The sequence below is a fragment of the Macaca nemestrina genome, chromosome 17, assembly GCF_043159975.1.
Source record: "Macaca nemestrina isolate mMacNem1 chromosome 17, mMacNem.hap1, whole genome shotgun sequence".
NCBI lineage: Eukaryota > Metazoa > Chordata > Mammalia > Primates > Cercopithecidae > Macaca > Macaca nemestrina.
Genome location: NC_092141.1, coordinates 46,143,039 through 46,161,941, shown reverse-complemented (window position 1 = coordinate 46,161,941; position 18,903 = coordinate 46,143,039). Strand labels below are relative to the sequence as shown.

The window sequence follows — 18,903 nt, the reverse complement described above, 5'->3', positions numbered from 1 at the left end:
ATGTCCTCGCCGGGCGCGGTGGCTCACGCCTGTAATCCCAGCACTTTGGGAGGCCGAGGCGGGCGGATCACAAGGTCAGCAGATCGAGACCACGGTGAAACCCCGTCTCTACTAAAAATACAAAAAATTAGCCGGGCGCGGTTGTGGGCGCCTGTAGTCCCAGCTACTTGGGAGGCTGAGGCCGGAGAATGGCGTGAACCCGGGAGGCGGAGCTTGCAGTGAGCCGAGATCGCGCCACTGCACTCCAGCCTGGGCGACAGAGCGAGACTCCGTCTCAAAAAAAAAAAAAAAAGTCCTCAAATTTATTGTGATGATGGTTCCATAACTATGTGAATATACTAAAAACTATTGAATTGTATCCTTTAAGTGGGTGAAACGTATGGTATGTGAATTGTATCTCAGTAAAGTTGTTAACAAAAAATTTTTAAATGAGTTTATCAAGATCACAGGATGTAAGATCTATATAGAAAAGTTAATTATATTTCTATATGCTAGCTATAAATGAACAATCCAAAAATGAAATTAAGAAAATATTCTGTTCATGATAGCATCAGAAAGAATAAAATAGGAATAAATTGAGCAAAAAAGGTATAAGACTTGTACACTAAAACTTGTGGAACACTGCTGACAGAAATTAAATAAAATCGGCCAGGTGTGGTGACTCACGCCTGTAATCCCAAGCCCAGAGGCCGAGGCGGATGGATCACTTGAGGTCAAGAGTTCCAGACCAGCCTGTCCAACATGGTGAAACCCCATCTCTAATAAAAATACAAAAAATGAGCAGGGCGTGGTGGTGTTCTTTTAATCACAGCTACTCGGGAGGCTGAGGCAGGAGAATCGCTTGAACCCAGGAGGCGGAGGTTGCAGTGAGCCAAGATCGCGCCATTGCACTCCAGCCTGGTCAACGGAGCGAGACTCCATCTCAAAAAAAAAGAAAGTGTCAAATTATTTTCCAGAGTGACTGTATCATTTTACATTCCCACCACCAATGTACAAGAAATCCAACTTTTCTGCATTCTCACAAACCTTTGATATTGTGTCTATTTCTTATTTTAGGCATTCTGATAAGTGTGTAATGATATCTCATTGCTATTTTAATTTGCGTTTTCCTAATACTAATTAATATTTGCATTTTCCTAATACCTAATAACTATTAGTTACAAAACATCTTTTCATGTGCTTATTTGCCATAGGTATATCCTCTTTGGTTTCATTTGCTTATTTTTAAAAATCATTTCTCTTTTCTTACTGAGAATTTCTATTTATTTTATGTTATTTTTAATTTTTTGAGACAGAGTCTTGCTCTGTTGCCCAGCCTGGAATGCAGTGGTGCAAACACTCAATATGCTCAAGGGATCCTCCTGCCTCAGCCTCCCAAGTAGCTGGGTCCACAGACATGTCCCACTATGCTCAGCTAATTTTTAAAAATTTTTGTAGTGATGGAGTCTCAAATTCCTGGGCTAAGGAAATCCACCCCGCTTGCCTCCCAAAAGCACTGGGATTACAAGCATGAGCCACAGCACTCAGCTAAGAAGTTCTATTTATTAATTCATTGTTATCATGCTTTAAAAAACAGTATTTAAGGGGCCAGTCACGGTGGCTCACACCTATAATCTCAGCACTTTGGAAGGCAGAGGCAGGCAATCACCTGAGGTCCGGAGTTCGAGACCAGCCTGACCAACATGGAGAAACCCCATCTCAACTAAAACTACAAAATTAGCCGGGCATGGTGGAGCATGGCTATACCAGCTAATCGGGAAGCTGAGGCAGGAGAATCGCTTGAACCCGGGAGGCAGAGGTTGCAGTGAACCAAGATCGCACCATTGCACTCCAGCCTGGGCAACAAGAGTGAAACTCTGTCTCAAAAAAAAAAAGAAAATAGTATTTAAGATGGGGCACAGTGGCTCACACCTATAATTCCAGAGATTTGGGAGGCCAAGGCAAGAAGGTCACTTGAGGCCAGGAGTTTGAAACCAGCCTGCACAACATGGGAAGACTCTGTCCCTATAAAATATAAAAAATAAATAAATAAATACATTTTTAAAAATTATTTAAACATGTTTTCCTTTAGTTCTTTGGACACGTTTACAATCGCTACTTTGAAACCTTTGTTAAATCCAGTATCTAGGGACACTTGCAGATAATTTATATTGACTTCTTTTTTTCCTAAATATGGATCACATTTTCCTGTATCTTTACATGTCTCATGCTTTTTTTTTTTTTTTTTTTTTGAGACGGAGTCTCGCTCTGCCGCCCAGGCTGGAGTGCAGTGGCCGGATCTCAGCTCACTGCAAGCTCCGCCTCCCGGGTTTACGCCATTCTCCGGCCTCAGCCTCCCGAGTAGCTGGGACTACAGGCACCCGCCACCACGCCCGGCTAGTTTTTTTTTTTTTTTTGTATTTTTAGTAGAGACGGGGTTTCACTGTGTTAGCCAGGATGGTCTCGATCTCCTGACCTCGTGATCCGCCCGTCTCGGCCTCCCAAAGTGCTGGGATTACAGGCTTGAGCCACCGCGCCCGGCCATCTCATGCTTTTTAATTAAAAATTGAATATAACCTGTCATGGGATTAGAAAACAAATTGAGCATATGAACAATTTACAAACTGAACATCTGAACATATGAACAATTTGGATTCTGATTTCTTTCACCCATGAAAGTTGGTGTTACTACAGTTTGTTTCTGTCTTTGCTTAATCATTTGCCCGAGCTAAATCTGTGAATTCTGTTTCCCCAACAGTGTGCAGCCACTGATGTCTCAGCTCATTTTCTTTTTATTTCTTGGTTTTATGTATAAATGTGGCTTCTGAGGAGTCACCCCTATGTCTGTGTAGCCAATGATTAGATAGAGTTTATCTTCATATACTTAAAGCTAGAAAGGCTTTTGTCCTCTGTTTATGCGTCTGAAGTATGGGGGATACAGAGCAGTGCATTCAAAGTTCAGGTTTTTCAAGTCTGCCCTAGCTGTGACTTTCTGTTGGGCCTTATCATGTCTCTTCTGTGCAGGTACATGCCTCAGCCTGCAATATGCTTGTCCCAACCACAAACAGGCCTCAGTCTGGCAAAGTCACTGGCCTGTACCATTCACCCACTGCCAAGTGGACACTTCTCCCAACAATGCCATTGAGCATGGACATCATCCACCACCCAAACTGAGTAAACTCCCTTCAACTGCAGCATCAAAGCAGCTGGTCTTCATGGTCTACCCACGCTGGCAAAACTTCCATGACGAATCAGCTGGGGAAAGGGGAATAGGAACAATCCCAGACAAGAATACCACAAACTCCTACTGCTTCACAGAATTTTAGCAGTTTTTTAACCATAATATTTTCTCAAATTATTGTATGCCTTTTGGTTGATTTCAAGAGTGTTAAAATGGTTAATTTTGTCCATTTTGTCAATCTTTATAGTTGGTTTTTGTGTTAAAGATCTGCCAGTCTCCTCATTCAGCTATACCTGGAAGTCCTCCCTGTTTTATTGACTTTTTAATGACCGATAAAACTTCGTACAATGAAGTGGAAAAATCTTAAGTATAAAACATATATATGTAAAATTAATATATGTATAGCCATATAACCAATCACCTTATTAAGATACAGAGTATTTCCAGAGTCCCAGAAGGTTCACTTGTGTCCATTCCCAGTCAATATTCTCCCTTAAAGGTAAAGACTGCTCTGACCTTTTATAACCATTAATCAGTCTTGTTTACTCTTGAACTTCATATATATAGTGTTATATAATGTATGTACTTTAATGTCTGACTTCTTTTGATCAATATTATGTGTATAAATTTTTTTTTTTTTTTTTTTTGGTGATGGAGTCTTGCTCTGTCGCCCAGACTGCAATGCAGCGGCACACTCTCGGCTCACTGCAACCTCCGCCTCCTGGGTTCAAGGGATTTTCCTGCCTCAGCCTTCCAAGTAGATGGGATTAGAGGTGCGCACCACCACACCCAGCTAATTTTTTTGTAATTTTACTTGAGATAAGGTTTCACCATTTTGGCTAGGCTGGTGTCAAACTCCTGGCCTCAACTGACCCTCCCAACTCAGCCTCCCAAAGTGCTGGGATTACAGGTGTGAGCCACCATGCCTGGCCTTATGTGTATAAAATTTATCTATGCTTACCACTTGGTTGAATTTATGGGAAAAAAAAATTCATCCATGTTGTGATACAGAAGTAGTTTGTTCATTTTCATTTCTGTATGGTATTCCATCATGTGATACACCATGATTTACTTACCTATTCTACTATTCGTGCACATTTGGGTTGTTTATGAATTTTGACAATATTTGCTCTTATAGTTGATTTTTGATGGATGAATGAACTTAATTTCCTTTGGGAATATACAAAAAAATGAAATTGCTTACTAGGGAGGTATGTGCATGTTTAGCTTAAATGATACTGCTAAATAGTTTTCTAAAGTGGCTGTTCCAATTTGTATTCCTACCAGTGGTGTGTGAGAGTCAATGTGTTCCATATCCTTGCTAACACTTGATATTGCTGGTTTTTTAATGTTAGCTTTTTTGGTTGGGATATGTGTTTAACTCATTGTATTTTTAATTTGCAAATCCCTAATGAATAGTAACATTGAGCACCTTTTCATATGTTTACTTGACATTTGGTATCTTCTTTTGAAGTGCCTGTTGAAATCTTTTCCCCGTATTTCTATTGTGTTGAATGTCTTTTTTCTTATTGTTTTGTTTTTGAGACAGAGTCTTGCTCTATCACTGAGGCTGGAGTGCAATCTCAGCTCACTGAAACCTCCGCCTCCTAGGTTCAAGTGATTCTCGTGCCTCAGCCTCCCGAGTAGCTGAGACTACAGGCATGTGGCACCATGCCAGGCTAATTTTTTATATTTTTAGTAGAGATGGGGTTTCACAATGTTGCCCAAGCTGGCTTCAAACTCCTGAGCTCAGGTAATCCATCCACCTTGGCCTCCCAAAGTGGTAGGATTATAGGTGTGAGCCACTATGCCCAGTCATAAGATCTTTATAGTAGGATATTTTAATATTCCTCTTCAGCAACTGATATAACAAGTAAAAAAAAAAAAAAAAAAAAAAATCAAAGATACAGAAGAATACCACAACAGAAAAACTGAACTAACATACATAGAACCTATAATCAACAGCTGCAACATACACATTCATTGCAAGCGTTTATGAAACTTTATCAAAATACACCATATACTAAGCCATCAAGTATCAATAAATTTCAAAGGTCTGAAATCACATAGAGTATATGCTCTGAACAAAATGGATTACACTAAAAATCAATAACAAAGGTAATAAAATCCACAAGTGTCTTGATATATTTCTAAACAATTTATGGGTCAAAAAATCACAAGGAAATTAAGAAAGTATTTTAATTGAATGATAATGAGAATTTACATCAAAGCCTGGGGAATATAATAAGATGAATTTATGAGTGAATACAGAGATAAAGAGATGGATACCAACAAAGCCAGAAGTTAGTTCTTCGAAAGGCCAACTGAATTGATAAACTTCTACTAAGACTGATAAAAATACAAGAAAAAATGCTAATTGCCAATATCAGGAATGAGGATGAGGGAATCACTATAAATCCTACAGGCAGGGCCGGGCGCGGTGGCTCAAGCCTGTAATCCCAGCACTTTGGGAGGCCGAGACGGGCGGATCACGAGGTCAGGAGATCGAAACCATCCTGGCTAACACGGTGAAACCCCGTCTCTATTAAGAAATACAAAAAACTAGCCGGGCGAGGTGGCGGGCGCCTGTAGTCCCAGCTACTCGGGAGGCTGAGGCCGGAGAATGGCGTGAACCCGGGAGGCGGAGCTTGCAGTGAGCTGAGATCCGGCCACTGCACTCCAGCCTGGGCGACAGAGCGAGACTCCGTCTCAAAAAATAAATAAATAAATAAATAAAATTTAAAAAAAATCCTACAGGCAGGAAAAACAAGCATATTATTACAAACTTTATGCCAATAAATTTGAAATGTTAGAAAAAAAATTGATAAATTTCTTAACTTTCCATTCCACCCAGAAAGACATGAAAATTTGAATAATCCTAAATCTACTACAGAAATCAAATACATAATATGTATAATTTTAAAACTATTGGCCGGGTGTGGTGACTCATGCCTGTAATCCCAGCATATTGGGAGGCCAAGGCAGGTGGATCATTTGAGGTCAGGAGTTTGAGATCAGCCTGGGTAATATGGTGAAACCGTGCCTCTACTAAAAATACAAAACTTAGCTGGCTTAGTGGTGCACACCTGTAATCCTAGCTATTCGGGAGGCTGAGGGACAAGAATTGCTTGAACCTGAGAGGCAGAGGTTTCAGTGAGCCAAGATTGCGCAACTGCCCTCAAATAAAATAAAATAAAAATGAAAATGGAAAAATAAAAACTACTACTATTAACTTTTGTGACTGCTCCCAATCTTTACACCTCTACCATTTATTCATAAGCATTTATTTTATGTTTTTATTTACTTTGAAGAGACAGTCTTGCTCTGCTGCCTAGGCTGGAGTATAGTAGCACGATCATAGTTCACTGCAGCCTTAAACTCTTTGGGGCTCAAACAGTCTTCTCGCCTCAGCCTTCTGAGTAGCTAGGAATATAGGCGTGCAACACCGTGCCCAGCTATTAAAATTTTTTTTTTTTTTTTTTTTTTTTTTTTTTTTTGTAGAGCATGGGTCTCTCTATGGTGCCCAGGCTGGTCCCGAATTCCTGGGCTCAAGCAAACCTCCTGCTTTAGCCTCCCAAAGCTCTGGGATTATAGGCATGAGCCATGATGCCTGGCTTCAACAAGTATTTACTGAATGACTATTATATACTATAGAAAATCATGAGTATACAGCTATAAACAAAATATATGGTTTCTGTGCTCATGTTACAGTATAATGCAGACAAGCAATCAAATAAATATACTACTAAAAATATTACAAATTACGATAAATGCTATCGCAATGGGAAAAAAAGGAACACTAACAATAGAACCTCTTTGGGGAAACGATATTTGATCTGAAACTTAAAGGATAAAGACCTCAAGTGATCAAAGACAGTGAAAGTGAATTCTAGGCATAAGGACCAGTGCATGTGGCCTTGAGATAGGAAAAATATTGGCCTACTTTCTTTTCAGAGGAACTGAAAGGCCAATATGATTGAAGCCCTGTCAGCAAATGGAAGCTGACAGAAGTCAGATCATTCACGGTCTCATGAACTGAGTTAAAATTTTTGTATCTAGGCCGGGTGTGGTAGCTTACACCTGTAATCCCAGCACTTTGGGAGGTGGGGGCGAGAGGATCACTTGAGTCCAAGACTTTGAGACCAGCCTGGGCCACATAGTGAGAACCCATCTCTACAAAAAAATTTAAAAATTATCCAAGCATGGTGGCATGCACCTATTGACCTAGCTACTTGGGAGTCTGAGGCTTGAGCCCAGAAGGTTGAGGCTGCAGTGAGCCCTGTTTGCACTACTCCAGCCTGGGTGACAGAGCAAGACCCTGTCTCAAAACGAAAAAACAAGAATTTCGTATCTTATGCTATGTGCAGCAAGAAATCAGGAGGCAAGAGTATAATACAGACAGGAAATCTAGTTAGGTGATCATTCTAGTATGCCAAGCAAGAGTTGATGTGCTAAGGCTTAGACTAAGGTGATGGCAAGTGAAGGTACTGAGGTCAATACTGGAGATAGAATCAACCGAACTGACGTATAATTCCCAGGTTTTTTGGTTCAAACAGAGTGGCTGGAGGTGCTATTTAGTGAGATGCAGAAGACTGGGAGAGGATCAAATTTATGACGAAGGTAGGGGAAATCAAGAGTTTAATGTCTATAGGACATTCAAATATAAATGCCACATAAATAGGTGAACATAACAAGTGATCTCAGAGGATAGGTCTGGGATGGATATTATAAATTTGGGAATCATCAGCATATAAGCAGTAGCAAAGGGATGAATTTTATATATAGAAAATGTAGCTGGGTACAGTGGCTCACACCTGTAATCCCAGCACTTTGGGAGGCAGAGGCAGGTGGATCACCTGAGGTCAGGAGTCCAAGACCAGCCTGGCCAACAGAGTAAAACCCCATCTCTACTAAAAATAGAAAAAATTAGCCAGGCATGGTGGTGGGCGCCTGTAATCCCAGCTACCTGGGAGGCTGAAGCAGGAGAATCACTTGAACCCAGAGGCAGAGGTTGCAGAGAGCCAAGATCACAACATTGCACTGTAGCCTGGGCAACAGAGCAAGAAAGAAGAGAAGACAGAAGACAGAAGAGAGAAGACAGAAGAGAGAAAAGATAAAAGAAAAGAAGAGAGAGAAAGAAAGAGAGAAAGAAAGAGAGAGAGAAAAAAAACAGAGAGAAGGGGAGAGAGAGAGAAAGAGAGACGAGAGAAAGAGACAGGAGGGAAGGAAGGAAGGAAGGAAGGAAGGAAGGAAGGAAGGAAGGAAGGAAGGAAGGAAGGAAGGAAGGAAGGAAGGAAGGAAGGAAATAAATGTATATCAGGTAAAAAGATAAGAAGGACCAGAACCAAACAATGAAAGTATTCAACACTCAGAGGTTGCATGAAAGCAGAAGGGCTTGCAAGAGAGACTGGAGATTGGTAAGAGTAGAAAGGAGGTAACACAGGAAAGTCATGAAAGTGTAGTCTTTAGCAGAAAAGAAGGCATGTGTTTAAGAAAAAAGTAGTCACTTGTATGGAACTGTTGAGAGACCCATAAGGATGAGAACTGAAAAGCATACACTGATTTAGCAATACATTAGTCATTAGTGGTTTTTACGAGAGCAGTTTCAATAGCATAGTTAGACAGAGGACAGAATAGAATAGCTTTAAGAATGAATGGGAGATGAGGAAGTAGGGATAGCACTTCTGAAAATCTTGGCCATAAAATGGGGCAGAGAGATAAGACAATAGTCCAAAGGGAATGTGGCTATCAAAAACAGGTCTTCTATAAGATGGAAGAAATCAGAGTGCTTGGAATACTTCTCAGGACCCTCCCCCCTCCTTTGGTCATCCTCTGTTCCAAGCACTTGGAACACTTCTCAGGAGAGAAGGAAAAATGTTGTCAGCATTGTTGTGGGTTACAAAACACACACACACACACACACACACACACACGCATGAAGGAAAAATGAGAAGGTGAATACAGATAAAAGTAAGTTTGAAATGAGGTGTTAGAAAGAAGTACTAGCCAGATAGTCTCTATTTTCTTAATAAAATATGTGGCAAAGCTATAAATTAAAAGTGTCTAGAAGAGGCAGGAAATGGTACAAATGGAACTGCTGGCTTAAGGACAATGGAGAAGAAATGAAATTATTGTTGCAGAAAATGGAACGCCAAATCACCAGAAGAGAAAAACAATACAGGAGAAAGAACAAGAAAAGCTTCATATTAGTTGGGCATGGTGGTATGCGCCTGTAATCCCAGCTACTCAAGAGGCTGAAGCAGGAGAATTGCTTGAACCCAGGAGGTGGAGGTTGCAGTGAGCCGAGATCATGCCATTGCACTCCAGCATGGGTGACAGAGCAAGACCCTGTTTCAAAAATTAAAAAAAAAAAAAAGAAGAAGAAGAAGAAAAAAGAAAAGCTTCATAGCACAGGCAGTATTTCAGAAGATCCTTAAAGATTGATGGCCTCAGATGGGCACAGTGACTCATACTTGTAATCCTAGCATTTGGGAAACTGAGGTGAGAAGATCACTTGAGGCCAGGAGTTTGAGACCAGCCTGGGCAACATAGCAAGACTGCATCTCAAAAAAAAAAAAAGAGTGATGACCTCCAAGGGTAAATGGAATTTCAACAGTCAGGGAAATGGCATTTCAATAAGGAAACATGACAGAGAGAGATACAAACAGAATGATCAAAGGGCATAAAGATGGAAAGTATATCGAATTTTAGGAAACAGGCAATTGTCTACTGCAACTGGAATAAGCAAAGAGGGAAAAAACACTGGATAGAAACGAGACCAGAAAAATCAGCTGTGGCCTGATTGTGGAAGAACTTGAATATCATGACTCAATGCCTCCACCACTTATTAGGTAGGTAAATTACATAATCTCTCTGAGCCTGTATCCTCCTCTTCTGGAAAATGGAGATAATTAATGCCTATTTTACAGGACTGACTGTTGTTTGGTTACATAAGATAAATACTGAAAGCTCTTAGTTCTTAACTCACAATAAATGCTTAATAAATGGCAGTAAAGGTTGAGGTTATTATCTTGGGCTTTACTCTGAAGGCAGAGGGAAAACATGACATGTTTTTGAACAGATGTGAAACAGGGAGAGACTAAAGTAAGAGAAAATAGTTAAAGGCCATTGCAATAGACTAGGCTAGAGATAATGAACACCTACATAAGGTCAGTGATAGTGGGAACTGAAATAATAGATATAAAGGCAGCTGGGTCCGGTGGCTCACACCTGTAATGTCAGCACTTCGAAAGGCCAAGGTGGAAGAATCAATCACTTGAGTCCAGGAGTTTGAAACCAGCCTGGACAACAGAGCAAGACCCCATCTCTACAAAAAAAAAATTTTTAAAGAAACAAAAAATATATACAAAGGGAAAAAATGTAGATATGATGTGACACAATTAGTGGGTCATGATAGATTTAACGGATCAGGATATCCTGGAACCCAAATTCAATATTCTGAACACTCTGAAGAATCTTTCCTTGATGAACTCCTAGACATTTTCCTGACTGATGGAGTCCCAGTTTTGTGACTATCATTAGATTTTACTGGGGAGGAGGTTAGAATTTTCACTTAGGAAGAATTATTAAATTTAGCATTTTGAGGTAAGAACTATCGGGGGTTGCAGGAGGGAGAGCATCAGGAAGAATAGCTAATGGATACTGGGCTCCATACCAAGGTGGATGGGTTCATCTGTGCAGCAAACCACCATTGCATACATTTACCTAGGTAACAAACCTGCACATCCTGCAGGTGTACCCCATAACTTAAAATAGAAGTTGAAGGAAAAAAAAAAAAAAGAACTAAAGAACTATGAATCTTGGGAGAAAGAATACTCAGAAAAATATGAGATATCGAACTATGGTTATTACAACTTCATTTTCATTTCAATAAGTAGTATCTCCATCTGACAAGGGATTAATAGCCAGAATATAAAAGGAGCTCAAACAACTCAATAGGAAAATATCTAATAATCCAATTTTAAAATAGGCAAAAGACCTGAACACACATTTCTCAAAACGAGACATACAATTAGCAAACAGCTATATGAAAAGGCGCTCAACATCATGGATCATCAGAGAAAAGCAAATCAAAACTACAATGAGATATCATCTCACTCCAGTTAAAATCGCTTTTACCCAAAAGAGGCAGTAACAAATGCTGAGAGGATGTGGAGAAAAGGGAACCCTTGTATTGGTGGTTCCGTTGATGGTTGTATAAATTAAAACACAATGGGAATGTAAATTAGTACAGCCATTATGGAGAACAGCATGGAGATTCCTCAAAAAACTAAAAATGGAACTGCCATATAACCCAGCAATACCACTGCTAGGTAAATGCAAAAAAGAAAGGAAATCAGTATATTGAAGAGATATCTGCACTCTAATGTTTATTACAGCACTATTCACAATAGTCAAGATTTGGAATCAACCTAAGGGTCCATCAACAGATGAATGGATAAAAAGAAATATGTAATAAAATAAAGAGTATATCTACCCCAATACACAATGGAGTACTATTGAGCCATAAAAAAGAATGAGGTAGATATTGAGGTAGATATTTCCCTAAGACACATTTCCTTTCTATTATATATTCTTTTTTTTTTTTTTTTTTGAGATGGAGTCTCACTCTGTCACCTAGGCTGGGGTTCAGTGTCGAAATCTTGGCTCACTGCAAGCTCCCCCTCCCGGGTTCACACTATTCTGCCTCAGCCTCCCAAGTAGCTGGGACTACAGGCACCTGCCACCACGCCCGGCTAATTTTTTGTATTTTTAGTAGAGACAAGGTTTCACCGTGTTAGCCAGGATGGTCTCAATCTCCTGATCTCATGATGCGCCTGCCTCGGCCTCCCAAAGTGCTGGGATTACAGGCGTGAGCCACCATGCCCAGCCACTCTACTATATATTCTTGTGCAAGTAGATTTCCATTTGTACAACTTTAATTTCAATGTAACAGACATTGATTAAGCTACTGAAATGTGCCAGGCATTGTTCAAAGCTCTGAAAAAGTGCTTCTTGGCTCGGGATTCATACCAGACTCTCCTGGAAAGTATTAGAATAATGATTCCTGGGCTCCACGACCAGAGGCTGTAATCTAATAAATCTGGGATAGGACTCAGGAATCCACATTTTTTTTTTTTCTTTTTTTGAGATGGTATCTCACTCTGTCACCCAGGCTGGAAGTACAGTGGCACGATCTTAGCTCACTGCAACCTCCGCCTTCTGGGTTCAAGTGATTCTCGTGCCTCAGCCTCCCAAGTAGCTGGGACTACAGGCACATGTCCCCATGCCTGGGTAAGTTTTGTATTTTTAGTAGAGATGTGGTTTCACCATGTTGGCCAGGCTGTTCTCAAACTCCTGACCTCAAGTGATTTGTCTGCCTCAGCCTCCCAAAGTGCTAGGAATTTACAGGCGTGAGCCACCGCACCCAGCCAGGAATCCTTTTTTTTTTTTTTTTTTGAGACAGAGTTTCACTCTTTTTGACCAGGCTAGAATGCAATGGCGCGATCTCGGCTCACCACAACCTCCACCTCCTGGGTTCAAGTGATTCTCCTGCCTCAGCCTCCCGAGTAGCTGGGATTACAAGAATGTGCCACCACGCCCAGCTAATTTTGTATTTTTAGTAGAGATGGGGTTTCTCCATGTTGGTCAGGCTGGTCTTGAACTCCTGACCTCAGGTGATCCACCCGCCTCTGCCTTCCAAAGTGTTGGGATTACAGGCGTGAGCCACCGCACCCAGTTGGAATCCATATTTTTAATAAAGTCGGTTGCACAGGTAAGGAGAACCTAAATATTGTTTTCCATTTTACAGATGTTTTATGTCTGAGCTGTATTTACTTACAACACTTCTGACACCAAATGTACAGGTTTTTTCCATCTCAACAACCAGTTCTATCCAGACACCAACTGGGAGTCTCACATTTGAATTCTTATATTAATTACCTAGAGTTAGCATAGATCCTACAGGTTAAGTGCTCAGTCCCTCCCACAAGACTGTCCCCTACTTCAGATACCAGTTGCAAATCCCAGTCGCCTGTACTTCTGACCAACCAGCTGTAAATCGAAGATTCCCATGACCCCTTCCTCATGTTTGATAATTTGCTAGAATGACATACAGAACATAGGAAAAGAGTTGACTTGCTATTACTGGTTTATAAAGGATACAACTCAGGAACTCAGGAAGAGACACATAGGGCAAGGTATGGGGGAAGGGGCACAGAACTTCCAAACCTTCCTCCAGGTATACAGCTCTACCAGCCCCTCCATGTGTTGACCATCCCAGAAGCTCTATGAACTCTGTTTTTTAGGAGGTTTTATGGAGGTTTTATTAAGTAGGCATGATTGATTAAATCTCTGGCCACTTGTGATTAGCTCAATTTTCAGCCTCTTGCCCCTCCCTGGAGGTTAGAGAGTAGAGGTGAAAGTTTCAATTCTCTAATTATTCCTTGGACTTTCTGGTGACCAGACCTCAGCCTGAAGCTATCCAGGGGCCCTCAGACCCCAGTCATCTCATTATCATAAAAGACACTTACCAGTCAAGAAATTCCAAGGTTTTAGGAACTGTGTGCAGGAACCAAGGATAGAGACCAAATGCTTATTTATTATCACAGTACGACATAAAAGACCCTTAATGACCTGATCTCTGTCTTACCTGCCTCTTCTTTGGCACTGATCATGCTGCCCACCTTCCATTCCAGTAATAGTCAATGACTTGTAATTGCCTGAAAATGCTAGATGTTTCACTGGTACTTCTGTGCATGTTGTCTACCCCACCTTCCACACACGCACACACAAACACACACACACACACACACACACCCCTAGCTTTGCTAGCCTTTTTTTTTGTTAATCCTTCAAATTCTAGTTCAAACATCTCCGAGACCGTATTGGACCCTTAATAGAACTCATTTAGCCCACCATAATAATGATGAGTACTGTTGTGAGTATTAGAAATAATATTAAGCACCTGTGACACAATGTTTGGCTAGACACTAATATATCCTATGGGTAACAAGAACCCACTGAAGTAGTATCATGAGATGAAGATGTGGAGAAAGGGGAAACCTCGTACATTGTTGGTAGGAATATAAATTAGTACTGCCACTATGGAAAGCAGTATGAAAGCTCTTCAAAAAACTAAAAATAGAGCTTCCATATAACCCAGCAATTCCACTACTGGGTATATATCCAAAAGAAAGGAAATCAACATATCAAAGAGATATCTGTACTCCATATTTACTGCAGCACTATTCACAATAGCCAAATTTAGAATCAGTCCAGGCGAGGTGGCTCATGCCTGTAATCCCAGCAATTTGGGAGGCCGAGGAGGGTAGATCACCTAAGGTCCGGAGTTCGAGACTAGCCTGGCCAACATGGCGAAACCCTGTTTCTACAAAAAATACAGAAAGTAGCTGGGTGTGGTGGTGTACGTCTGTAGTCCCATCTACTTGGGAGGCTGACACGGGAGAATCACTTGAGCCCAGGGAGGTCGAAGCTGCAGTGAGCCGTGATCATGCCACTGCACTCCAGCCTGGGTGACAGAGACCCTGTCCACAGAAAAAAATGAAAAAAAAAAAAGATTTGTAATGACATGAGAAAGTGTTGTTATATGGGGGAAAAAAGCAGAAAACAGAGCTGTATATTCATTATAATATCATCTGTATGTATATTTTAATGACATTTATCCGTAAGTGGTAAAAAATACAGAAAGGAAATATGTAAAATATGAATAGTGATTATTATGGAATGATTGTATTCCTTAGTGTTTTTATTTTTTTAAATACTTTTTGAGGCTGGGCATGGTGGCTCACGCCTGTAATCCCAGCACTTTGGGAGGCCAAGGCGGGCGGCCCTGCCTAGGCAACAGGGCAAAACCCCATCTCTACTAGAAATACAAAAATTAGCTGGGAATAGTGCCGGGCACCTGTAATCTCAGGTACTCAGGAGGCTGAGGCACGAGAATCACTTGAACCCAGGAGGCAGAGGCAATAAGCCAAGATCATGCCACTGCACTCCATCCTGGGTGACAGAGCAAGACTCTATCTGGGGGAAAAAAAAAAAAAAAACTTCTTGGATTTCCAACTTTTCTAATAATAAACCTACATTACTTCGAATAATTTAACAATATAAAGTAGTAAATGCAAACTTCACTTGTAAACTTATGCTAACAGAAAGAAAAGAGGGGGAAATGCATGCATTACACTTGAAATAATCAAAGTAATAAACACTATCAAGCAGCTGTACCAAGCCTTACTTACAACATTCATAATTTCATTTCCACAATTAGCGAAGTTTATAGAATGCACTCCAGAGACTAAAATACAAACATGGCCACAGACAGCTCCTGTTTTCTGAATGGAAAGAAGGGGTGGGTGGGAGATGGAGAGAGGAAACTAGTGCCCTCAGCAAAGGAGTACCAAGTTGCAGATCTCATAATGATCTTCTCTGTCTACTCACTACAAAGGCACCATGGCAACTGGGAACCTCAGAATATCAAGGAAGGAGCATTGAAAGCAGAGTTTGGAGAGCTATCAGGGGAAGTGAAGAAGCTCAGGAAAGCTAAATGAGAAATGCTAAGAAAGTCAATACATAAGAACACTCTCACACTAGCCATAAGCAAAGCCTTAATATAAACAAAACCAGAGCCAATTTCCCTATTTCCCATGTCAAAGCTTGATAGTGATGAGCCAATAGATAGGAAGCAGGAATAAAATTTCCTGCACTTTCTTTTCTTTGTTTCTGTTTTTGAGATGGAGTCTTGCTCTGTTGCTCAAGCTGGAGTGCAGTGCAGTGGCGTGCTCTCAGCTCACTGCAACCTCCGCCTCCCGGGTTCAAGTAATTCTTATGCTTCAGCCTCCCGAGTAGCTGGGATTACAGGTGCTCGCCACCACATTTGGCTAATTTTTGTATTTTTAGTAGAGACAGGGTTTCGCCATGTTGGTCAGGCTGGTTTTGAACTCCTGACCTCAGGTGATCCGTCTGCCTTGGCCTCCCAAAATGCTGGGATTACAGGTGTGAGCCACCGCACCCGGCCTCCTGCATTTTCAGTAGTGGTTATTCTCAACATGTGAATTATAATATTGATAGTATATATTTGCCATCATCAAAAGGCTTTCAGACCTAAATTTCCAAGTTTTAAGCACTAACATACAAAAGACTTAAAGAGATTTTTCCAGTAAAAAATGTTTATCTTATAAAAGGACTCCTTGATAATAAATAATATATTATACCAGTATGGCACATTTTACTATTCCAACAGCTTTTAAAGCTATTACTTAACTCTGTCTCTACCACTAGATTTAAAGAGTCATTTCAAACTCAAGGAGTTTAAAGTGAGAGACTAAAAAGAAATGAGAATCTGTATTTCTTTCCCAGTCAAACACAAACATATATAGCCAAAACTAAAAAGCTCTGTCATAAATGGCACATAAAATGATTATAAAATTCATTAAAGTATCATCGTTAATGCAATTAATTAATACCAATTGTTGCTCTGTAAGTATAAAAAGTGTAGAATGGTAATCTTCCTTTATTTTTCTTTCTGTTTCTCTATATGCTACCAAATTTTCACTAGCAACCACATACTTTCATGATTTGCTAACTTCCTCTTAAACGAGTCACTAGTCAATGTCATAAAAAAAAGGTGGGGGGGTGGTAATGTGATAGAATGTGACAGATTAAGAAATTTAAAGAACATAATACACAATTTGTAGATGTGGATTGGATACTTGCATGAAGGAACCAGAATTTTGAGGTTCCTTGGAGAAATGAAATAGTGTGTATATTAAATTAGATTAAAATTTATTGAAATAGAAAGTGAAAATTTTTTGACTAAAAAAAGCAGATTATAAAACTGTGTGTACAGTATGACCTCATTTTAGTAAAAAAAAAAAGAATATATATATATATGCATAGAAAAGGATACAGAGGGTAGGGAGTAACCTTTGGGTGGCAAATATACAAGGGTTTATTTTTGCTTGCTTGTGTTGTTTTTTATTTTCTATTATGCTTCTTTAATAAAGCATTATTTAAAAATATTTTTTCTAGGCTGGGCACAGTAGCTCACACCTGTAACCCCAGCACTTTGAGAGGCCAAAGTGGGATGATCACTTGAGCCTGGGAGTTCAAGACCACCCTGGGCAACATGGTGAGACCCCATCTCTACAAAAAATTTTAGGCTGGGTACTATGGCTCACTCCTGTAATCCCAGCACTTTGGGAGGTCAAGGTGGGGGATCACGAGGTCAGGAGTTCAAAACCAGCCTGGCCAAGATGGTGAAACCCCGTCTCTATCAAAAATACAAAAAATTACCTGGGCGTGGTAGTGGGCACCTGTAATCCCAGCTACTCGGGAGGCTCAGTCAGAGAATTGCTTGAACCCGGGAGGCAGAGGTTGCAGTGAGCCAAGATAGTGCCACTGCACTCCAGCCTTGGCAACAGAGTGAGACTCCATCTCAAAAAAAAAAAAAAAAAAATTAAAGCTGGGAGTGGTAGCACATACCTATTGTCCCAGCTACTCAGGGACTGAGGCAAGCGGATTGCTTGAGCCCAGGAGTCTGAAGGTACAGTGAGCCATGATCACACCACTGCACTCCAGCCTGGACAACAGAGAGAAATCCTGTCTGTAAAAAAAATTTTTAAGTATATATAAATATATATTTTCTAACTTCTATCCCTTTCTAACAAGGCTAACATTTAATTAGAGAAGAATTGCTCAACAGAACATAAGGCCTGGGTGCAGTGGCTCACGCCTGTAATCCTAGCACTTTGGGAGGCTAAGGCGGGTGGATCACTTGAGGTCAGGAGTTTGAGATCAGCCTGGCCAACATGGCAAAACCCTGTCTCTACTAAAAAAACAAAAATTAGCCAGGCATGGTGGTACACACCTGTTGTCCCGGCTACATGGGAGGCTGAAGCAGGAAAATAGCTTGAACCTGGGAGGCGAAGGTTGCAGTGAGCCGAGATCACACCACTGCACTCCAGCCTGGGTGACAGAGCGAGACTTCATCTCAAAAAAAAAAAAGAAAGCATATCTGTTACACCAAGGGTTTTAGTTTAGTGTAGTAGTTTATAGTACGAGCTCTGACTAGAATCAATACCCAAACTGGCCACCTTAAGCATGTTATTTATGTCTCAATCCCCATCCATAAATTGTGGGCAACAGGCCGGGCACAGTGATTCCTGCCTGTAATCCCAGCACTTTGGGAGGCTGAGGCAGGTGGATCACCTGAGGTCAGGGGTTCGAGACCAGCCTGACCAATATGGTGAAATCCTGTCTCTACTAAAAATATGAAAATTAGCCAGGAATGATGGTGGGCACCTGTGATCCCAGCTACTTGGGAGGCTGAGGCTAGAGGATTGCTTGAACCTGGGAGGCAGAGGTTGCAGTGAGCCGAGATCATGCCACTGCACTCCAGCCTAGGCGACAGAGTGAGACTCCATCTCAAAAAAAAAAAAAAAAAAAATTGTGGGCAATAATAGCACAATACCTACCTCATGGGATTGTTGTGACAATTCAGTGTGGTACTCCATAAAGCAGAGCAGAGTATGTGGCATACAGTAAAGCACTTAATAAATGTAACCTGTTATAACTATTATTTTTCCAATTAGCTACTGAGAAAACTTGACTAATAGTTCCTAAAGTTAATGTGAAAAATAGAATGTAGGAACAATAGGCCTTCTCTCACTATTGTCCCCTAAACTTCTCTTTTGACCCAATGGAAGAAGTTGAAAGTCAATCCTAGA

General features: G+C 40.7%; 1 protein-coding gene across 7 annotated transcripts in view; it reads right to left on the bottom strand.

Moving 5' to 3' along the window:
* The window catches only part of LOC105476887 (acetyl-CoA carboxylase alpha), a 330,276-nt gene that overhangs the window by 217,269 nt on the left and 94,104 nt on the right, over positions 1 to 18,903 (bottom strand). The window contains exon 1 of one of the 7 annotated variants that reach the window (XM_011733184.3): positions 15,418 to 15,570. The exons of the other annotated variants lie outside the window; for them this stretch is intronic. Coding sequence (XP_011731486.1) covers positions 15,418 to 15,422 — 5 coding nt within the window. The 5' untranslated portion in view covers positions 15,423 to 15,570. Of the gene's footprint in view, positions 1 to 15,417; positions 15,571 to 18,903 lie in introns of those variants that run through there. 7 annotated transcript variants of the gene reach the window in all.